This window comes from Phyllostomus discolor, chromosome 9 (genome assembly GCF_004126475.2).
Source record: "Phyllostomus discolor isolate MPI-MPIP mPhyDis1 chromosome 9, mPhyDis1.pri.v3, whole genome shotgun sequence".
Taxonomy (NCBI): Eukaryota; Metazoa; Chordata; class Mammalia; order Chiroptera; family Phyllostomidae; genus Phyllostomus; species Phyllostomus discolor.
Window position 1 is genome coordinate 104,442,348 of NC_040911.2, and position 21,755 is coordinate 104,464,102.

Genomic DNA, 21,755 nt, shown 5'->3' on the forward strand with positions numbered 1-21,755 from the left:
CTCCTCTCCCCCTCCCCGCAGACGCCGCCGAGAGGCCGGAAGCCTCCAGCCCTGGCCCCGGCACAGCCCCCGGGCGACACGCTGCGCCCGTGGCCGCCGCACCCGCGCGCCGGCGGGCTACGGAGACAGAAGCGGGACTGGGTCATCCCGCCCATCAACGTGCCGGAGAACTCGCGCGGGCCCTTCCCGCAGCAGCTGGTGCGGGTAAGCCCGGGCCCCTCGTGCGTGGGTGCGTGGGTGCGTGGGGGGGTCTCGGCGCCCCAGCCCCCCCACTCCGCTCCACAGACCTTGCCAGCCGGTACTGACGGGCTTGCTCCCCGCAGGAGACCCCCTCACCCACCGCCAGGCGGCCGGGTCTCTGCTCCCCCCTCAGCACCCGGCCCTGCACTGCCCCCCCACCCCCCAGCCTCTCCACGCGCAGACGGACACGGGGCTTTGGGAACCCACGGGCGGCTCACGCAGGTGCATCGGACTTGACGTGGGCAAGATCCAGAGCGAGGATAGAATCCAGCTTTCAAAAGAGGGCGTCTTTTGTCGCTGAGTCCCCTAAGAGTTCAGAATTTGTCAGCTCCAGAGGTTGTCCGGGGCAACTGTGGGAACTGACCCCAGACACGGGGACGGGGGCAGGGCGGCTGGGGGACAAACCCGTTCCTGTCAGGAGCAGAGGTTGTCACAGGCGAGAGGTCGGGGCAGCCACCGTCGGGGCCTGCGGAGAGCCGGGCCAGGAGGGGAGCTCTGGCCATGAGGCTGGAGGGCAGTCCCCACACGGCCACTCAATGTGGCAGCGGCCACGTGGAGCAGACTCACAGGGAGCTCTCGGGGGCGCAGATGTGGGGAGGGGGCTCGGGAGGACTGTTCAAGGCAGGTTCTCGCCCCGCACGACGCGGACGGGCTCAGACTGATGGACACAGAGGGTCCCCCCTCCTCACGTCACCTCCCCTCCGACCACAAATGGTCACTGACCTTCCGCCTGGACGCAGCCGGGCCGGGCCTGTGGGACAAGGGCCGGGGCCGGTGTAGCTCCTGGGGTGATGCGCCGTGTCCTGGGCTGGAGCCCGCAAGGTGAGACGTGTGCCAGGGACACGACGAGCCACCCTCCGCTGGCCCGGGGCGCCTGTCGGAGGACGGATGTCCATCAGGAGTCTGCCCGTGGGAGACGGGGCTGGGCAGGAGCCAGGGGGTCGTCTTGGGGACCTGCCCCTGGAGTCGGAGGCGCCCAGCCAGCCGTGGATGATGGACGGTCGTCCCTCGCAGCCCCGGGAAGCCAGGCGACCTGTTGGAGCCCACTGTCTGTGCTGGTTCCCCTCCGTTGTGTCTGCGTCGTCCCTGGGAGAAAAGCCTCGTCCTCCAGCCTGTCACGCGGCCCCACGATGTGACGACTCTGCCCCCCTCCCCCCACCAAACACCGGCCACAGGCGCCTCCTGCAGCTTCCGGGCCCCCCCCCACCCCACCCCCCGCCGGGTTCCCTGTGGTCGTGTGCACGCTGCACCCTTCGTCTGCGGCGGTCCCCGGCCTGGCTGCTCCCTGCCCGCCCCGAGAGCCCCCCACGTCCCAGGGCACCCCCACAGCACTCGAACGCTCCCCGCTGGGGCCGAGGGCAGGAAGTTCCTGGCGGGGCGGACAGTCCCTCCAGGGGCCGGGAACAGTGCATCCATGAGGCGGGGCCAGGAGCCTGTCAAACCGTGTGAGTCGGCAAGGTCACCGACCCCCGAGGAGGTCGCCGACCCCCGAGGAGGGTGCCGGGCCGAGAATGCGTCCCGGTTGCTCCCCTACACCGTCAACGGCGACAAAAACTCAGCTGACGAAAAAAGAGGCGGGTGTGCCTTCGGCTGGCCCCTGAGCGGACACCCGCGTCTCCTCGGCCAGAGCCCACCCTGGCCGCAAGGCCATGGGTCACCGAGGAGGGGTCTGTCCCACGTGGACTCTGCAGCGGCATGGGGGCGCGTCGTCACCGTCCCGTCCTGCGTGCTGTCCTCGAGAGCTTCCACAGGGGTGAGGGGACCCCAGGGGCACTCGCGCCCCCCCCCCGCGGCCCCGGAGCCCGGGCACTGAGGTGGGGGCTCCATGCTGCCCACCGCCCCCCCCGGGGCAGACTCTGGGACCGCCGGGAAACCCCCCCCCCGCCCTCCTGCCTGGCGACTGGTTAATTTCTGGGGCGAGCGGTGAAGACGCGAAGGGGGGTCCCTCTCCCACCGAGGCAGCTGCTGGGGTGCCCCCGCCGGGGGCACCTGTACACTCAGCGTCTCTCTGCACCGGCGCCCCTTGAGGCCGGCGAGGTGGGCGGGGGGCACTGGGCCCGAGGACGACAGGGTGGAGGCCCTTCTCCCCCAGGGCCCCCAGCGTGGGGTGTGGAGGGGAGGTGGGCTCCCGGAACCCGAGTGATGCTTTTGGGAGCGGAAGGTCTCTGTTACCTACGGAGAAGCCCTCCGACCCCGGGTTGCTGAGACACCGCCGCAGGAGATGACTTGGAAACCCTCCCGTGTGTTTCTGACACCGGAGCCTGCAGGGCCCTGGAAACGCCCCCTCCGCCCCGCCGGGAGGGGCCTGGGAGGTGCCTGGGGGGGGGGGGGGGGGGGGCCGGTGCCACCCGCCAGGTTGAGGGGCAGCCTGTGCAGAGGCCCCGCCGCCGGCCGTGGGGAGCGGAGTCAGGGAGACAGAGTCGGGGGGAGGAGCGGGGCGGCCAGGCCCACGGTCTGTGTCCGAGTCCCGGAGCCGCAGGCAGGGCCGGGCTCGCCCTGGGCAGCGGCGTCTGCGCCGGGTTCACACAGTCGGGGCGGCGGGCCTCGCTCTGGGCCGCCCACCCAGGGGACCCCGGGGACCCCGGGTATGGAAGGCGTGAGCTGGAGGCTGTTGGAGCCCAGCTCACCGGCTCCGGAAAATCTCCCCTCCCCGTCAGCGCCCGTCCTCCCAGCCACGGGGGGCGGGGGGGACCACGGTCCCTTGCCCCCCGTGAGGCTGGCCTCTGGGAGGCCCGGCAGCCGTGGGCCACACCATGGTGACCAGGCAGCCCTGGGGGAAGGAAACAGACGCGGGAGGGCAGACACTCGGAGGAATTTCGACTCTTCAGGCTCCCAGGACCTCGTGGGGCACACCGACTGGGAGGTGTCTCGGGTCAAAGGGCGACGGAGACTTTTGTCTGCACGTGGCCCTTGGTCAGCCCTGAGATGTCTTGCGAGGCTCAGCGCAGCCGCAGGACGCACTGCCATTGATGCCGTCCGCTGCTGCGTAAAAGGACCGCCACCCAGTGTGGGGCTCGCGGGCCTGGCCCGATGCAGGCGCTCCAGACCCGTGCTGGGTGGGCCGAGCCGGGCCGGCGCCGCCCCGGGTGAGCCCGCCGCAGACACGGTGATCCAGGCCCCGACACGTGTCCAGCGTGCAGGTGGCCGGCCGGCCAGCAGGCCCCGGTCCACCCGGAAGTGCACTGCAGGCGGGGGGAGGGGGGTGCGAGGAGAGGAGCCCCCACCGTGGTCTGGTCACTCAGAGACCCTGTAGCCCAACCTTGTGTCTGACGTCGGTTGCAGGCAGCAGTGGGTTAGAAAGCAGGCCCGGGCCAGGTGACAGGTGGCGGGCCACAGGTGACAGGTGGCAGGCCACAGCTGCCAGGGCTCTCACCTGCCCAGCTCTGGGTGCAAGACGCAGCGTCCACAGTGGGGTCTGCGCTTCCAGAGCCCGACCGTGAGCGGGCAGCTCAGGGATCCATGTTTCCTTGGGCCCCTTTGCAATGATGCATCGTTTCCTTGGCCCGTGTGTGTTTGCGGTGGAACCGTGCAGAAGGGCGGAGCTGGGGATCGCACAAAGACACGTTGTGGCTGCCGCAGCGCCCTGCTGCCGGGCAGAGCCTCCGTGTGGACAGCGTGTTGAGACTGTGGGTGCGTGAAGGGACCGACTCTCGATCCTGATGATGTGGAGGGGTTTCCTGTCGCCCCAGCTCTGCGCTCCCGAGATCTCGCCACGTCAGGGAACGTTTCAGGGAGTGTGTGCGGAATTCACTCCTAACGACGTGATCTGCAACAGGAGAGCAACCCCGCACGGCACCGCGGAGCGGCTGCCCCATTTCCGCTGCCCCCTCCCAAGGCTGGTGCCCCCCACGGCCCTGCTCACTGTCAGCCCGCCCTCGGGGGTCGCGCTGGCCCTGGGGGCCATCCCCGCTCCCCCTTCCCGCTGCCCACCTTTGGTCGGGTGCAGCATGTACCGACGCATCCCTGGTGCCGCTATTTAAATCAGCTCTCCCTTATCTACGCGAGTTTATTTTAGAGGACACTTTGTGTAACCACTGCTCAATGACAAACTGCCCTCTCTGGGCCTAAAGAGACGAGAACCCCCAAAACGGCAGCAAAAAATGACATTCCCGTTCAGAGTGGCTGTGTGCCCATCCATCACCGAAAGCCGCCTCAGGCCGGCGGGGGACCTGGGGAGTGAGTGTCGGTAGCGGTGCCCGGGCGGGCGGTCCCGGGGGCGGGGTGCCCTTCACTCGGCATTAAAACACCGACCGACCCTACACCCCCCCCCGCCCCCCCGCACCGAGGGCGTCCTTCCGTCCCCGCTCAGAGGGTTTGCGGGAACGACAGCGGCTGCTGGCTCCCCTCGGAAATCAAATTACCACGCAATCCTAAAGGCTGTGGCGAGTGGCGCGTGACCCCCAGGGAGACAAACTCACAGAGCGGAGAGGGGACCCCATTGCGGAGGGACGTGGAACAGGCCACACCCCCTTGGAGAGGCCCTGGGGGCGCCCACGCCCCGGGACCAATCGGCAGGCGGGGGGCGGAGTCCGGCGTGGAGATGGGCAGGCGCCCAGCTCCAGGGGCCTGCGGCACCAACGCCAGCACAAGGACGGGGTGCTATAAAGCCCAGGGAGGGGGTGGGAAGCAGGCGTCCCCACCCCGGGCGGGACGCTGGGGGTCACTCGGACACAGGCAGAGCCCCGGCCACATGACATGCAGTCGGCACAGCCCGTGAGCGCTAAGCCAGGACAGGGAGGTGGCTGAGAGGGCAGGCTCTCCAGGGCTGACCCCCACCCCCCAGGGCCCGGGAGCAGGACGGCGGGCTGCGTTCTCCGTCTCCGCTCGCCCCAGTGCGTCCGCGCCTTCCCGTGCGGATGAGAATCGGGCGTAAATACATGCGTTGGGTCCCCACTTTCCCCCTCAACACCACGCAGAGGCTGCTGTCCTCTTGCCAGCGCGTGTTCTCAGGTTTGATGGGCGCTGGGGACCTCGCGTCGGGGCCTGGGCCGTCCTGTGTCCCCCCCCCGTGTGTCCCCCACTCCCCGCAGGGCCTTTCGCGTGGAGTGGGTGTCCTGGGGGGAACACTGAGCAAGCCCCCTGGTGACGGCAGCGCGGTGGAGCGCCCACGGAGACCCCAGGGCACAGGAAGGAAGGGCAGGTACGTGGGCCGGGACGTGCAGACCCCCCGCCGCTGGCTGACGTGCTCCCCCTCCCCCCTCCCCCCCCAGATCCGGTCGGACAAGGACAACGACATCCCCATCCGCTACAGCGTCACGGGCGTGGGCGCCGACCAGCCGCCCATGGAGGTCTTCAGCATCGACTCCATGTCCGGACGCATGTACGTCACCCGGCCCATGGACCGCGAGGAGCGGGCCTCCTACCACGTGAGTGCCTCCGCCTGCCCCCCTCCGCCCTACGGGAGGTCGTGGCGGAGCCCGTGCCGGGCTGCGGGCAAGGGGGCCGCTTGGCGCCCTCGGTGCCGGCACCGCACCCAGGGCCCTGGCTCGGGGTCGGGGTGGACCCGAGAGCTCGCACCTGTGTCTCCCTCCTGGGGCGAAAGTGGAGGTGAAGGGCTTCCTTAGAGGACCACCCGCCCTTTCCTTGGGGCCCAGCAGACGCGGCCCTGGCAGCTAAGGGGAAGGGACCTGGGGCACCGTGAAAGCCAAGGCCTCTCGCCCTCACACTCCCGTGGTGCCCACCATGCGGGCCAGTGCCCCCCAGGCTCTGCTCCACGCCCACAGGACGAGGGCGGGCACGGGCTGCAGCCCGAGGCAGGGCCGGCGAGACCTGGGCTCCCCGCTCTCTGGCCCTGTTCTCCCCCCCACCCCCACCCCACCCGGCCTTCAGGGGGGGGTCCCAGCACCCATGTTCCCATCTAAGATTCTCCCATCACGGCAAAGCCGGGGCCGTTGGCCTGCAGGTCTGGGCGGTGCCGGAGCCAGTCAGGCGGGCACCCGGGCCGTGCAGAAGCACCGCGGGTCTGCCTGCCGCTCCAGCCCGTTTGGGGAGAGCCTCCCGCCCCACCCTGCCCCGCCCCGCCCCGCCCCAGCGCCTGCTGACTGCAGCACAGCTCCCGAGAGAACCCAGGCCCAGGGGAAAGGCCTCTTTCATGTTACTTTACTTCCTGGAAACCGTGAGCCCAAAACTCAGTTTTGGAGTTTCCGGTTAACTTCCTCCTCGGCCATTCACACCAAAGGGGCGCTTGGCTTCCCACGGACTCCCTGGAAAGGGTCCTTGGGCCCAGGCCACCGGCTGGTTGCCCCTTCGTCAGGGCTCGACTCAAACATCACCTCCTCCAGGAAGCCTGCCTGGCCTCCTCCCAACTTCAGAGAGTGGCCGCCCTGCACCCAGGTCACATGTGGCTTCTCCTCTCTGGTGCCCACCTCCCTCTGGAGGAGGGGCCCAGGCCAGGCCCCTGTGTCTCACGGAGTGGTGGTCACAGGTGGGCCCCGGGGGGGTACTGATGCAGTGAACAGTAATTCAGGGGTGGGGGTATTGATTGATTAATACAGAAGCCCAAAATCAAGGGGAAGCAGCCCATCGGGACCCCTCCAGCCCCAGTTCAGGGGGCGCCTTCCCTTTGTGCCCTGAGGTGGTCCCAGTGAGTTTCCGGGGCCCCTTCCCCACAAAGCGGGGGGCTGCCGTTCTGCTTCCTCGTGGTGCTCCAAGGACAGAGAAGCCCGGGCGTGGAAGACCGACAGGGTGGACTCATGGCAGACCCCCGAGCCAACCTGAGCCCCGTCCAAGTTCAAGACCCCAGGGTCTGGGTCTGCCCCAGGCCTGACCGCTCAGGAGCGGGACTGAAGCCCGGAGTGGCCCCGGTGGCTTTTCTGCGGCCACCGCAGGTGGACGGGCGCTCAGTCATCAGGGCTGCAGGAACTGGTCCCGAGCAGGCCTGGGGGTCCCCGTGGCACCAGCCCCAGGGCCTCCGGTTGGCCCGCTGTTCCTGCAGGTCACAACCCCCCCCGCCCCGGTTCCCGCAGAGGGCAGGGCCGAGGCCCGGAGAAGCGTTGTGACCGTCCCCAGCCCCCGAGTGCCCACCCAGCCCGTCCCCTGGGGGTCAGAGCTGTCACACCCCGCCCCCCAAGGCGGCCGGCCAGGAGCGCCCCCGAAGGGGGTGGCATGGCCCTGACTGGCCGCGTGGCTTGCAGCTGCGGGCGCATGCAGTGGACATGAACGGCAACAAGGTGGAGAACCCCATCGACCTGTACATCTACGTCATCGACATGAATGACAACCGCCCGGAGTTCCTCAACCAGGTGTACAACGGCTCCGTGGACGAGGGCTCCAAGCCAGGTGAGCCCGGGCCCCGGGGTCCGGGAGGGCCTAGACCCACCCGGCGACGGCGACGAGCCCACCTGTTGGGGGTCCATGGGGTGCCCCCCCCCCACATGCAGGCGCTGTACTGGGGAGCAGGACCCTCCGAGGCCCCAACAGGGACACAGAGGGAAGACGGGCTGGACCTAGGGCATGGCCGGTCTCGGTGACGGTGCGGCTCAGATGGGAGCCCTGTAGGTCGGGGACCCCCGCGCCCCGACACGGAGGTGACACGGAGGCCGAAAGCGGAAGTGTCGGAGGATCGGGGCGCAGAGGAGGGCTGGGGCCGCGGAAGGGGAGGCCCTTCCCTCTCCCCTTCGGCAGAGACGGGACTCGAGGCCCAAGCGGGAAAGTGAGCGGCCCAGGGCCCCGCAGTGCGGGTGGGGGTCGGCATCCCCTGCCAATGCCGGAACCTCGGCCCCTGGGCCGGCTGCGCCCCCTGCGGGCGGGAGGCCCCCACGGAGTCCCGCCGCCCAGACCCGCAGCTGTGGACACTCTGCAGGTGGGGCCCTGCCCGGTCAGACCGGCCGCCCCGGTGACCTCCGTGGGCGCCCAAGTTTGAGAAGCACAGCCCCACGCTGCTGTCCCCTGAGGGGGAGGGGTGGGCTGTCCTGGGGACAAACGTCCAGCTTGGGCTGGACGTGGGAGCCAGGCCACATGGCAGCGACGAGGGGCCCCCAGAAGCAGCCAGTGACACTCAGGACGCCGGCTGTCTTTGGGGGTTCGCGGCACCATGAGCGTCCGGCACACACAGGCGGACCCCCCGCCCCACGTGGGGCAAAACCGCAGTGAAACCGAGTTCCCTGCGGGTGGCGCTTTGCTGTCCAGGGAGCAGGGGGCCTCCTGGCTCCGGCCTGCGGGGACAGGCCCACCGAGGTGGGGCTCGGCTGCGAGAGGGGCTCAGGCCGCCCCCCCCCCCACGGCCTGCGCTCCCGCGGGCCCCACGGGCGGTCAGTGCGTCCCCGTCTGGGGCAGCAAGGACACACGGGCATCGTCTCTCCGGCGCGGGCAGCAGCTGTCACAGCTCTGTCTCCGAGGCTGCTGCTCCAACAAGACAAACTGCGTCTTTGATCGATCGTCTCAGCATCTCGAGCCGAGGGCCGGCCCCGCGCCTGCGAAGGGACCGGGACGTGACATTATTTCTGCCAGAGCCTCGGACGGCCGGTCCCCACAGCCCCTCAGGGGCAAGGACAGGTGGCGGGCGGGCAGATGGTCTGTGGGCAGGGGCCGAAAACAAATGAGACAGGCTGGCGGCCGCCCCCTGGGCTGGGGGCGGGGGGTTCTCGCTCACGGGGGCTGGGAGGGGCCTCCCTCCTCAAGACCCAGGATGCTCCGTGAAGGCGCCCGGATTTCCTGCCGGAATCAAACCTCTAGGCTGCTATTTTAGAACAAGTTGCCAGAGAAAGCTGGCCCCACCGTGTCTCTGGCTTTACGTACCGGACGGACAGAGGCAGCAAACCGCCTTGTCTGCCCCTGGACACCCAGAGAAACCGGAGGCCTGGGCGGGGGGGGCCCCGTCGGCCCACCCCACAGCACCCTTCCCAGGGCGGCCGCGGTCTCTCTGGGTGGGGGTCAGTGTCCCTCACGGATGGGCCCTCCCCTCCCACACACTCCCGTGCCCTTCGGGGACTGTGCTGGGCCTCAGTGGGACTGACAATCAGAGCCCACGGGGGACCCCAGAGCCTGTCTCGGGTCCCAGAACCGCCCTATGAGGGGAGTGTGGCGCCCCCTCTTTCTACGGCAGGGCCTGGGACCCAGCTCAAGGTCCTTGCCCACTCTGGTCTGGGCAGTGGGGGAGGGACACCAGACAGAGCACACCTGGCCGTCTGGAGGCAGAAGACCCCAGGGACTGGACACAGTGTCCACATCCCTTCCCTCTCCACGTAAATGACCGTGGCGGGCCGGCCCAGACCTCCCGAGGGAGGAGCGGCAGGAACCGCAGAGGGACCACGCCCTCTCGGGGCGGGGACTCAGCGCTGCGGTGTGGGCTGCAGGTCAGGCCGGCTCCTCCCCCTCCGGTCCGGGGCGCCCGCCGCCCAGAGGCGGTCCTGCACTGGCCTGTTGCGGGGGTGGACCCCGAGCCCCCGGGGGACCGGCGCTGAGGCCCAGAGCCACCTCTGCCCTCCAACCTCCGCCCCTTCGGCCGCCTGTCCTCCGCAGCACGGCCGCCCGCCCGCCCCCCGGGGTGCCGCCCATCTTTAAAGGGTCCCCCGCGCTCCCTCCACCCTGCTCTGTCCTGGAGAAGAGCTGAGACGGGTCGGAAAGGCCGCCTCTGCGCCCCTGGCCTGAAACCCGGGGCACCAAGACCCTGTCCACCGTAGGCCCTCCAGGGTGCGGTGGGCAGGGAGAGGGAGCAGAGAGGGCGGCGCACAGCCGGGGGGCCTCTCCGGAAAGAGCACACACTGTGCGCGAGAGCGCGCCTCTCTCCGGGAAGGAGAGCCGCGAGCCTCACCCTGGAGGAGCCCCTCACCCACTCAAGGAACCCGGGAGTCCGTGTGCCGATGCAACCGTATGTATAGAAACACAGCCGCTTTGTTTTGTTAAAGAAATTTTATTTATTTGTTTTCAGAGAGAGGGGGAGGGAGGCAGACGGAGGCAGAGAAACATCGGCTGCCTCTCACACGCCCCCTGCTGGGGACCTGGCCCGCAACCCAGGCTCGTGCCCCGCCGACTGGGGATTGATTGAACCCGCGACCTTTCGGTCCACAGACCCGCGCTCAGCCCACTGAGCCACACCCGCCGGGGCGGGACGCAGCCCCTTTGAAACGGAGCCGGAGCTGCCGCCCCAGGCGAGCCACCTCGCACATCTCGGGCCTCGAACCTTCGGATGTTAAAACGCCAAATGTGTGTGTGCGTGTGCGTGTGCATGCGCACGTGTGTGTACACATACACATATACCCTGGCTGGCGCGGCTCAGTGGACTGGGCGCTGGCCTGCGAACCGAAAGGTCGCCGGTTCGATTCCCCATCAGTGCACGTGCCCGGGTTGCGGGGCTGGGTCCCCAGTAGGGCGCGCGCGAGAGGCAACCGATCTATGTGTCTCTCCCACATCTCCGTCTCCCTCCCTCCCATTCCCTCTCCTTCGGAAGGAAAAAAAAAAAAAAGGCAAAGTAACCTTGGGCTGAGCCAAGGGCAACAGCGCATCCCAGACAGCTGCTCGCAAAGACGCAAGCAGCACACACTGTCCCTACCAGGCTGCAAATTAAAAGCGTGGTTTAGGGTCCGCGTCACTGTTGCCTTTTCTGCCCCCACGGGGGCGCCTTCCCGTCAGGGACCGAGTCGGCCCCTCCTCTTCCTCCGCTCACGCGGAAGGCCGGCCCGTCTCCAGGAGACCGCGGAGTGCGTGCTAATGAGGAGTGGCCTGGCGCACGCCTGGGCAGGGGCGGCGACGCCAAGGTCCCGGGGATGGACTGTCTCCGGGCCTCGGGGCCTTCGCGGCGCCCTGCCCTCGGCCTCCCGCCGTCCTCCCCGCGTCTCTGCGCCACCCGCCCCTCCTCCTCCCTCGGCTCCCTGCCACCGTCCCCAGCGGGGCCGGCGCCCTGGAAGTTGTCCGTTAGTGCTCCGCCCGGTTGTTGGCGCTCAGCCACGGTGTCGCCCGTTTGTGCCCCCGGGCCAGGCAGGGATCGGTGCTCTTCACCGCTGCGTACTCGGCGGGGCAGACACTCAGTGAAGGCCGGGCCTCCGCCCGGCGCCACGGGAGCCCTGGAGCGTCAGGGACACCTGGGAACGCGAAGTGCGCGCTCCTGAGCGGTACCCGGTGCACCGCACACCGGGCGCTGCTCAGCGGGCAGCTGGGCAGGGCCTCCGGGCGGGTCCGCCCCTGCGCGGAGGGAGACGGGCCGCAGCATCCTGCGGAGAGGTGGGCGTTGGTTTTGCCGCCCCCCCCCCCCCCCCCCCGCGAGTCACACCCCTCCTGCCACACTGCCCGGCAGCCCGCTGTCCCAGGGCTCAGGGCTGGGCCTCCCAACCGGACGGACGGGCCCTGCGTCCTGCACCAGCCACGGCCCAAACCTCCTCCAGCTGGGAATCCGAACGGCTGCCTCCCCGCCCCCACCCGGCCCAGGCCGGTTCCGAGAACAGACACCTGCGTACTCGTTCTCAGGAAGCCTCGAAGAGGGACTCCTGCCTCCCTTCCCCCGTGTGACGGTGTGGGGGCCGGTGTGATACGTTTGGAAACTAACGCCCCCGTGAAACGTTAAACAGCAGAGCAACCCGGGAGCGGGGCACGAAGTCGCAGAAATCTTCACCTGCGGAACGCGGGCCCGCGGTTAAACAGACCGATCGTTCCGGCAGCGGGCCCGTGGCTCTGTTTCATTTCCGCGCGGGCAGAGGACCCCCGAGATGAGCGCCGCCGACCGACGCACAGATGGCGCAGATACTTGAAAGTCATCTGAATATTAAGAATTTAAATCTTTAGCCTCAGTGGTTTGAGCAGAAAGCCAATTATGGGGCTGAATTAGTTTTCAAATTAAACTGCAATTTAAGGCTGGTGAAATTAATCCTTTAAGGCGCCCGGCGGTGTGCGCACCTGACCTCCCTGGAGGGCCCACCCGGCCTTCCTCCCCGTCCTGTCAGCCCGATTAATAAAGCGATGTCCGGCGGCCGTGTCCCTCCGCAGGTGAGAGGATAGTCCCGCCGTTCTGTCTCATTGGCCAAGAAAAATTCAAGCTGTCTCTCTCCTGCGCAGAGAGGCCTCGGAGGGCAGCAGCCTCCTGCTTCTACAGCCCAGGCGATGGGGGCCGTGCCCCGCGTGGGCGCGCTTGCTGCAGTGTGGGCGCGCTTGATACAGGGTGACCGCGCTTGATACAGTGTGGACGTGCTTGATACAGTGAGAGCGCGCTTGATACAGTGAGGGCGAGCTTGATACAGTGAGGGCGCGCTTGATACAGTGTGGACGTGCTTGATACAGTGTGGGCGCGCTTGATAAAGTGAGGGCGCGCTTGATACAGTGAGGGCGCACTTGATACAGTGTGAGGGCGCGCTTGATACAGCGAGGGCGCGCTTGATACAGTGAGGGCGCGCTTGATACAGGGTGGGCGCGCTTGATACAGGGTGGGCGCGCTTGATACAGTGTGGGCGCGCTTGATAAAGTGAGGGCGCGCTTGATACAGTGAGGGCGCGCTTGATACAGTGTGGGCGCGCTTGATACAGCGAGGGCGCGCTTGATACAGTGAGGGCGCGCTTGATACAGGGTGACCGCGCTTGATACAGTGAGGGCGCGCTTGATACAGTGAGGGCGCGCTTGATACAGTGTGACCGCGCTTGATACAGTGTGACCGCGCTTGATACAGCGTGGGCGCGCTTGATACAGCGAGGGCGCGCTTGATACAGCGAGGGCGCGCTTGATACAGCGAGGGCGCGCTTGATACAGTGAGGGCGCGCTTGATACAGTGTGACCGCGCTTGATACAGTGTGACCGCGCTTGATACAGCGTGGGCGCGCTTGATACAGCGAGGGCGCGCTTGATACAGCGAGGGCGCGCTTGCTGCAGTGTGGACGTGCTTGATACAGTGCGACTGCACTGGATTATCAAGAGTATGTCATTTGGTTTTAAAATCAAATTCCTGCCCTGGTTGGTGTGGATTGAGCCCCCGCCTGTGAACCAAAGGGTCGCCGGTTCAATTCCCAATCTGCGCATGCCTGGCTTGCAGACCAGGTCCCCAGCAGGGGGCGCTCAAGAGGCAACCACATACTGATGTTTCTCTCCCTCTTCCTCCCTCCCTCCTTCTCTGTCTAAAAATACATAAATACAATCTTTTTAAAAATAAATAAAATTTCTGAGCTTAGCCAAGAAGGTGGATGCCCAGATCTAACACGATTTTGTGATGAGCCAGAAATGACGGGCAGGTCTGTTGCCAGCCGGTCGGTCTGCACCCTCTGCCCCAAGCAGGGGCCGCAGGCGGCAGGGCGGGGTGCAGACCCCCCGGGAGGGCGGAGAGCGGAGCCTCGCACCCCACATCCTGGGCGCGGAGCCAGCGGGAGAGGCGGGCGGAGACTGAGCCACGGGCACCTGCACACGCTCTGTCCACAGAGCTCTCTCCCGGGGGCCAGGAGATCTGACTTGAGCCCGGCATTCTGGAGGTTCGGGGGAGCTGCCCTCGGAAACTCTAGTTTCCTGGTTTGCCAATCGGGGGGCCGTGCGGGACACAGGGGTTTCTTGTCAAGCCGCTGGTGACCCAGCTGAGGCCCAGCTGAACTGCGGTTTCCGCGTGCTTAGAACCCCTCCCCCTCCACCACCCCCCTCCCTCCCCTCCCCGCGCTCCCCCCCACCCCCCGCCCCACGGGCCGGCGGAGGCAGAGGGAGGCAGACAGCGAGCTGGAGTCGTTCTGTGTGGCCTCAATCCCAAGTCGTTACCACCCCGGCTCAATGAGGAACTCCTGGGGTCGTGCTCTCCGGTGGGGGCGGGGCTGCAGGGGGCGGAGCCCAGGACCCGTGGCGGGAAGCGCAGCGAGGGAAGGTGTCCTGGCTCACCTCCAACATGACAGATTCCATTATTTCTGACCAAAAAGCCAGCGGAGACCTCAGACCCCGGTCAGTGTTTGACCAGTGCCCAGGGTGGGATGTCGGCCCCCGCGTTCGGCACCGGGACCTTCCAGCTGAGGACAATCAGCTTGGGAGACGGGGTTCCCAGGCCCCGGGGCGCCCGTCCCAGGCCCCATGGGCCTCCCCGGCGGGGGAGAGTGGACACCGAAGGGCCTGCCAGGGCAGCTCTCAGACAGGCAGGGTGCCGGGGTGCCCCAGTGCGCGGATGGGGAAACCGAGGCACCGACTGAGGGCGGGCGGGGGCCGCGCACCCAGCCCCTGGCTCTGAAGTGCAGTGCTCACCCGCCCCACGCGCACCCCGCCCTCGCCCCCCCCCCACCCTGCACGCCCCGCGTGCCCAGCGTCCCCGCCGGGGGCTCTTCCAGGTCTGCTGGTCCCCGCGTGTCCCTCAGGGGGTCGGTGCACACACACCGTCCACACGGCCAGCCCGGGCCTGGGCCCGCTTTCCACTGTGTGCCCTTGAGTTCCCGCCACCCCCCACTCCACTCCGCGTGGGGCCGGCTGAGCCTCGGCCAACGCCCGGGCTGGTGCTGGGGGCCCACCGGGCCAGGAGAGTGAGCGCGGGCTCCCGCCCGGTCCCGCCACCCCACGCTCTGCGTGCCCCTCTCGGCAGCCCGGCCCTGCCCAGCTGGGGAAGGAGGGTGCCAGGGCAGCTGGCCTCCAAGGAGCCCCGAGCTCGGGGAGAACCCTCCAGGGTTCCCTTGGGTGGCGGGGGAGGGGGGTATGGTGGTCTCCGGGGCGCCCTCTGGTGGTGGGGAAGCGTGTGCCGGGCCCGGGGCCCCAGAGGGGTCTGCGACCGCCCGGCGACGCGGGCCCCACAGGAGCCGCCCTCTCGCCACAGGCACCTACGTGATGACGGTCACGGCCAACGACGCGGATGACGGCTCCACGGCCAACGGCATGGTGCGGTACCGCATCCTGACGCAGAGCCCGCAGAGCCCCTCCCAGAACATGTTCACCATCAACAGCGAGACCGGGGACATCGTGACGGTGGCGGCCGGCCTGGACCGGGAGGTGAGGCGGGGCCCGGCCCCGAGGGACACCAGAGCTCTGGGGGAGGGCCGGCCTGGCACGTCCCCATCCTGTCGAGCCCGGGGGGCGTCTCAGCAAAGCAGGTGCCTAGTCCACCCCCAGCCACAGCCCTGAGCGAGCGGGTCCCACGTGAGGTGACCTGCTGGCGTGTGTGGCTGGGGTGGCAGCGGGGTCCCCAAAACCTGGGCCTGGGCCTCAGACTCGGCTCCCTGCCAGGCTGTGGGCAGCGCTGCCCACCCCCCGTCGGGAAAGCACCGGGTGCTGCACCCGGGTGATGGGCTCAGGCGGCCACGGGGAAGGTGGTGGCTCAGCAGGAGGCTGGCAGCCTGGGGTCCACACAGGCCCGGGACGCAGCAGCCACGCGGGGTCGGCACCGGCTGACGGTGTGGGCACGTCAGGGGACATCTCAGCGCCCCGGACGCCTCGGCAGGGGGGAGCGGCGGCCCAGGACGACAAAGACAGAGGATGGGGGGTGGGGCACACGGAGGGGGGAGAGCCAGGCTCAGCGGGGGCCCCTCCTCTCCAGCTCTGGAGGCGCGGCCAGGCCCCCGCCCTCCCGCTGACCACAGGGCCTCAGCCGGACGAGGAGCTGCCCCACGGGCTTCTGGAAGCCCGGCCCCGCCGCGGGCCGGGGAAGCGTTTGAAACTGGGCCGCCAGGGGGGGCCCCGCGAGGTCCTCACAGACGTTTGCGAGCCCGTCCCGGTCCGCCGCCTGCGGCCCCTTCAACACGCGTGTGTGGGCCGTCGCCTCACCTGCGTGCCCCCCCTCTGCATGCCCCCCCGCGTGGGCAGCGGCGTGGGCTGACGGGGCCTGCGTGTGCGTCCAGGCACTCGGGCCCCTCAGCAGGAGCGGCTGGGGAGCCCCTCTGGCTCTCGGGCTCACGGGCACCCCACCTAAGGGTACATGGGGGCGTGGGAGACGAGGGAGGGCAGGGGCGCAGGGCGAGGTGGAGGGGCTTTGCCTCCTCAGCTGGTGACCCCCTGCCCCGCCTCGGACCCTCGCTGCCTGGTCTGCCCCGGTCGTCTCACTGCCCTGCCCACCCCCCGCTGCAGACCTGGGCGCCCACCGGGCAGGGCCTGGGTTCGCACACACAGGGAGACCCCTGCCCGGCCCTGAGGCGCTGCGCCAGGTGCAGTCCGTGCTGACGGTGCACTCGAGGCGCAGGGGGCGGGCGGCAGTAGGTGCCAGCCCCCGGGTCCCCGCCCAGCTCTCGCCTGCCGCACGGGAGAGCACACGCCCGCCCGAGTGCCCGCCCCACGGGAGCTCGGGGGGCAGCAGGACCTTCGAGACCGGACTGCGGTCCCAGAGCCTCTGTCCAGAACGGAAAGGGGACGGGCAGACAGCGGGGGCGTGGGGTGGGGTGCTGAGGGGCGCGGACTGTCCCCCAAACCTGGGAACCTGGGAGCGGCTGCTGGCCCACCCGCCTGAGCCCGCTCTGGACACTGTGCCTCAGTTTCCCCGTGCTAGCTTTGCTGTGCTGGGGCACAGAGGGGGCCGTTCCTGACTTTCATTTGAGGACAAATGGTCAGCTGTCGGGGGTGTTGGGGGTGCCAGTGGAGGACCAGTGAGTCGCTAGGTGGTGGGGGAGGCGTCCCCGCCCCCACCCCTGCCCACAAGCCCTTCCAGCCTGTGGTGTCCACTCCTTTGGCAAACCCCCGGCAGCACCCGGTGCGGGCAGGGCACCCCCACCCCGTCACCGGGCCAGGCACCGCGCTGAGCGTGTTAATCGCCCGGATGGCCCTGGAGAAGGAGCCCGGCCACAGCGGTTCCCTCCAGACGGAGGAGGGTCCCACTGAAACGTGTCGGTCCCCCCCCCCCCCCCCGTGCCTGCCCACCCAGCCAGCGTCCCAACCGCCCCTCAGGACCCCCCCGCCCCGGGGAGTGGCCGAGCCAGGGTCCGCACTGGGCGCCCGGCGGGACCTGAGCGTCAGTCACTTGCCGTGTGAGTGTGTCCCGTGCGCACTTGGCCGGCCCCTGCGCCCCCGGCCCCGTCTGGCAACCCCACCCTGCAGCCGCCAGCCATCCACCGGGAGCCCCTGTCTGGCCCTGGGACGGACCGAGCAGGCGGCCCAGCCACCCACAAGCAGGCCCCTCCCCCTCCCCCACGCCCACGGTGACACCCGGCGGGGGCGGGACTGGACAGGAGCTGACGGGCGACAAGCTCTCCGAGCGCCGGGTGCGTGGATCAGGGAGCCGGGACAGCAGGGACATGACAGGGAGGGGCCCCCCCGCCCGGGGAGCCGTCAGGCCCCATCAGCGTGACTGGCACCGCGGCGGCCGGCTGTCACCGCGACACGACGGGGCCCGGAGCGGGCTGTTCGCCCACAGCCATCACAGGGCGCCTCCCCGAGCGAACCTGGGGCGAGCGCCGGCCGCGGCTGCCGACACCTGCCTCCGACACCCGCCTCCGCAGCTCCGGCCGGCACCTGGGCCTGCGGCGGCCGCCGGGGGTGGGGGGGGGGGGGCGGCGTGGGTGCCGTCATCTGACGGCTGTCGGGGCGCCCTCACCTCAGGGGGCCACCAAGCCACCAAGAATGCCCATCTCCCAGTCCTTGGCTGCCGGGCCAGCGTGCGCCCCACACGCCCCCATCCTGCATCCCACCGGGTCCCCTCAGGGAGCCCCGCCACCCTCTCCACACAGGCACACGCTGTCCCCGGCACGGCAGGGAGTCCCCTTCTTCCCCCGAAAGTGCGGGGGGAGGAAGCGCCCCACAGAACCGTCTGAGCAGGAGGCAGGGGCGGCCCCTTTGCCCGGACCCCAGGACGGTGGGGCTCCCTCCAGCACTCAGAGGTGGGGGGCGCAGGCGGGGCAGGACCCCTCGACCCTCAGTGACCCTCCACCCCAACTGCCCCAGGCCCCTCCCCACCGAGTCTCTCCCTCCTGCCCCTCAGGGTGTCCACCCCTGCCCCGGCAGGGCCCCAGGGACCCCAGGGGAGGCTCACGTGGGGGGCGTCTCCGCAGGACCCGGCCCCAGCCTGTCCGACTTTGGCCGGACATCCGCAGGAGGGAATTCAGGGGGGCCCCGTGAGCAGCGCCCCCTCTCCCTCCTCAGCCGGAACGTGGAGCCCACAGCGGGGGGCCGCGGCATCTCTGGGGGGAGGCCCCGCGGAGCCCGCTTCCCGCTCCGCAGGGAAAGCCGTCTCCGGGACGGCAAAACCAACACGGGTAACTGCCGCCGCGTCTCGTTAGGCAGGGCTGGGTGAACGGGGCGCTTCCGCACGGTGACAGTGTCAGGGGAGGCTCGAGTGTCTCCCGCGCGCTGGGGTGCAGGCGCCTCCCCTGGGCCCCGCGCCCCTCGCCTGGCGTCCTAATGAGGAGCCCAACAGCCTGGCGCGAGGGGATGGGGCGCGGCTCCGCCTCCGGGCCCACCGAGGGCGGCTCATCCGACTGCCCCGCAGCTCCACCGGCCCCACTGAGTCCCACCGCGTCCCCGCTCCCGGGTGGAGTCCAGCCGGTCCGAGGACCTCGTGCGGGTGGGTCGTCACCGTCCTGGACCTGAAGTGTCCTCCCACATGAGGGGGGGCCCTAGGAGCCCCTCACGGCCCCTGGACTTTCAGGGAGCAAAGCCAACGCCGCCCTCAGGGCGGTCCCCAAGCCCGCCCGCCCTGCGCTGGCATCACATTGGAGGAAGGCGTCTCAGGGAGCGACAAACACAGCCACGTCCAGAGCCGGCCGACGCCAGCCCCCTCGGCCCCGGGGCTCAGACGCAGGAGGCTTGTTTGGTGACAAGGCCACTCAGCCCCTCGGGAACAGTGTCGTGACGGCCACGGGGGAAATTCTGAACCACGTTTTCCTCCGGAGTCCTGGGAGGAGACAGCCGGGTGCTGGGTGCAGGCAGGTTCCGTGAGGTTCCGAGTTTCCGGCCACCGAGGGGCGCCACGCCGCACCGTGCCAGGCAGCCCGAGTCCCGGCGCAGCCTTCCTCCACAGCCACGCCCGCAGCGGCCCCTCTCGTCACAGAAGCCACACGGAGAAAAACACGGAGAGCACATGAGAGGCCTCCCTCCGAGCACCACAGGATGCGGAGGCCGGCCTGTGGGTCCCGTCCAGGAGGGCTTCCTGCTGGCCGCCCGGTGGCACTCAGCAGGCGTCACACACGCCACAGCCCTTCCGTGGCCGCCAGCCTGCCGTCGAGGGGACTGCGGGACCCACACGGGGACGGTGGCCTTGGGAGTCTTGGAGCTCGCTGGTCCCCTGCATTTCGGGGCTCCGGTGCCGCTGCCCGCCAGCCTCCTCTCCTCCTGTCCCGGGGAGACAGGAGAAACCACGTTGTCCTGCTGAGGGGAGAAAAACACACCGTAAGAGGCCCGTCTGCACGCCTGGCTCCCAGTCTGACGCTGCCCTCGGGGCCGGGGCCGCCACACTGACCCAGAGCCCACCACGGGCCACTCCTCCCGGTCACTGCTTTCCAGGCCCCTCCAGGCACTTGGCTGCAGGAGACGTATTCCTGGCCAGAGCCGCTCACAGACCAGCGCCCACCGGTGGGTGGAGGCCAGGGTGGGGTGCGCTGGCGCTGCCCCGGGGGGCTTGACTCCTCCCTGTGGCTGAGTCGCCCTGCCGTGGGGACGGGTCATTTCCACCAGCCTCTGCTCTGGGGGCCACAGCGTCTCGATGCCCCGAGTGAGCAAGGACATGTCCTGAGACTCCAGGAGCCGTGTCCCCAGGCACAGAGCAGGGCACAGGCAGACGCAGGCCCGGCCCCGGGACTGTCCCCCTGTGCCTAAGGACCAAGGCTCCCACATGGCCAGCAGCAAAGGGAGCAGCACCGGCCGGGGGGGGGGTGGGGGGGGAGCACAGCCTGTAGGAGGGGCTGTGGGGAGGGGCTGCAGGTTGGAGAGCGGACAGCCCCCAGCCTCCTCACCCCCGCCCGCCGGCCGGGGTGGGCTGCAGCCCCGCGTGGGGAGCGGAGGTGCAGGGCACCCGGGAGGCTCCGTGCTTTTCCAGGCCAAGCGCGGCTGCATTATTGGTGGGTGTCTGCAGAATTCAAATGCTGAGCGGGGGGAGGCAGCGCAGCCCCGGGGCCGGCCTCCTCCGGTGTCTTCCCTCCCCGGGAACTTGAAAGCGGCCAAGCCCTGTCTTAGTGAGTTCACTGCGGCTGCGCGGGGCGGCCGGCGGGCGCGGGGCGGCGGAGGATGGGCTGCGGACGCAGACGCCGCTGCCCGCTCTGCCTGCGGGCTCGCTCCCCGGGCCCCGCACCTGCTGCCGCGCACGGGTGGGGCCGGGAGGCCAGCCCCCGAGCCGGGCTCTTCCACACAGACCACTCGGGGCCCACCCCCTGCGTGACGGTGGGACGAGCACGGACGGGGGTCCGTGTCCAGAGGCTCCAGGGACGCTCGCCCTCCAGGGGGCGCTCACGGGTCCTGCCGCCCGCCCACCCACAGCCCCCCCCACCATTCCTGCCGGGGGCTCGGGGGAGGAGACTGGTGACGGCCACCGAGTCCGAAAAGCACCCTTTCTGAACCGAACGCCACTCGGAGCCTCGCCGGCGCTCTGGGACGGGGCTGAGACACTGAGGCCGGGGCGGGGGGTGGGGGGGCCCACTGCCGGCACTGCCTCCGGCTTGCAGCCCGTGCACCCCGCACCCACCCAGGCCCGGCGGGACCCCACCCGGCGCCCACCAGCGAGGCCAGCGCGCCCTCTAGTGGCAGCAGCTGGCCGCACACACAGACGTACCCGCCCCTGCATACAATGGATGCACATGGATCCAGACACGGGTACAGCTGCACGCGTGTGTGCGAGGCTGCCTGTGGCTCCAGGGGAAAACCAACTGCGTTCTGCACCTGCTCCCCGGGGAGGGGCCCGGAGCGGCCGAGGCCCCGCCTCCGGTGGGCGAGGCCCAGACGAGGGGCAGCTCCCGGGGCAGGACCGGCGCCCCTCGCTGAGGGCGTGTGGGGGCCTGGTGCTGAGATGCCGTCCCGGCCTGTCCCGGCAGCGTCCTCGCTGGGGCTCCGTCCCTCTGCTGCACAGGAGGAAGGGGCGCCCCCTTCTGCCCGGCACTGGGGCCCTCCCCGGGGAGTGCCTGGAGTCGGGCCTGGCGGGCTCTGAGCCCGCGCTGGTGCAGACGAAGGCGACTCCGGCCAGCGAGCGAGGGGAGGACAGAGGGAGGGACGGAGGGAGGGATGCGTGGATGGAAACAGAGACAGTTTGCTGAGCATCTGCTCTTCATGATTAATTCTTTCTGGAGCCGGCTTCTGGAGCTTGAGTCGCATGGCTGCAGGCTGGCCTTTCCCCCTAACCTTGAGGACTCAAGGTCGTGCATCACTTGGAAGGCGTGTCATAAGGTCCCTTCCTGCTCTGGACCCCTGACGGTGACGGGGGAGGGTGGCAGTGGTCCCGGCAGAGCGCCACCACCAGGCTGGTCTGCACCCAGCACACTGGCAGCACCTGTGGTCACTGGCTCAGAGCAGGGGTGTGGACAAGGCCACCTCGGCCGACTCGGGGGCGTCTGCCCTGGGGTTCCGGGGGAGGGCCAGCCTGGTGGTGGGGGCCTTGTTCCAGCAGCGTGGGCTCAGCCCCGTGCACAGAGGGGGCGAAGGGCCTGCCTCCTGTTCGAACGTCCGGCCGGCCGCCCTGCTGGGCACTGACAATGCCACAGGGACGTGTCTCGCCCAGACTCGCGTCTGTGGGGCTGTCACCTACT

General features: G+C 69.5%; 1 protein-coding gene across 1 annotated transcript in view; it reads left to right on the plus strand.

The window, feature by feature from the left end:
• Positions 1 to 21,755, plus strand: part of CDH4 (cadherin 4) — a 151,480-nt gene that overhangs the window by 118,558 nt on the left and 11,167 nt on the right. Inside the window, exons 4-7 of the mRNA XM_036009999.1 lie at positions 22 to 204; positions 5,451 to 5,606; positions 7,374 to 7,518; positions 14,924 to 15,096. Of these exons, the coding sequence (XP_035865892.1) occupies positions 22 to 204; positions 5,451 to 5,606; positions 7,374 to 7,518; positions 14,924 to 15,096 (657 nt within the window). The remainder of the gene's footprint in view (positions 1 to 21; positions 205 to 5,450; positions 5,607 to 7,373; positions 7,519 to 14,923; positions 15,097 to 21,755) is intronic.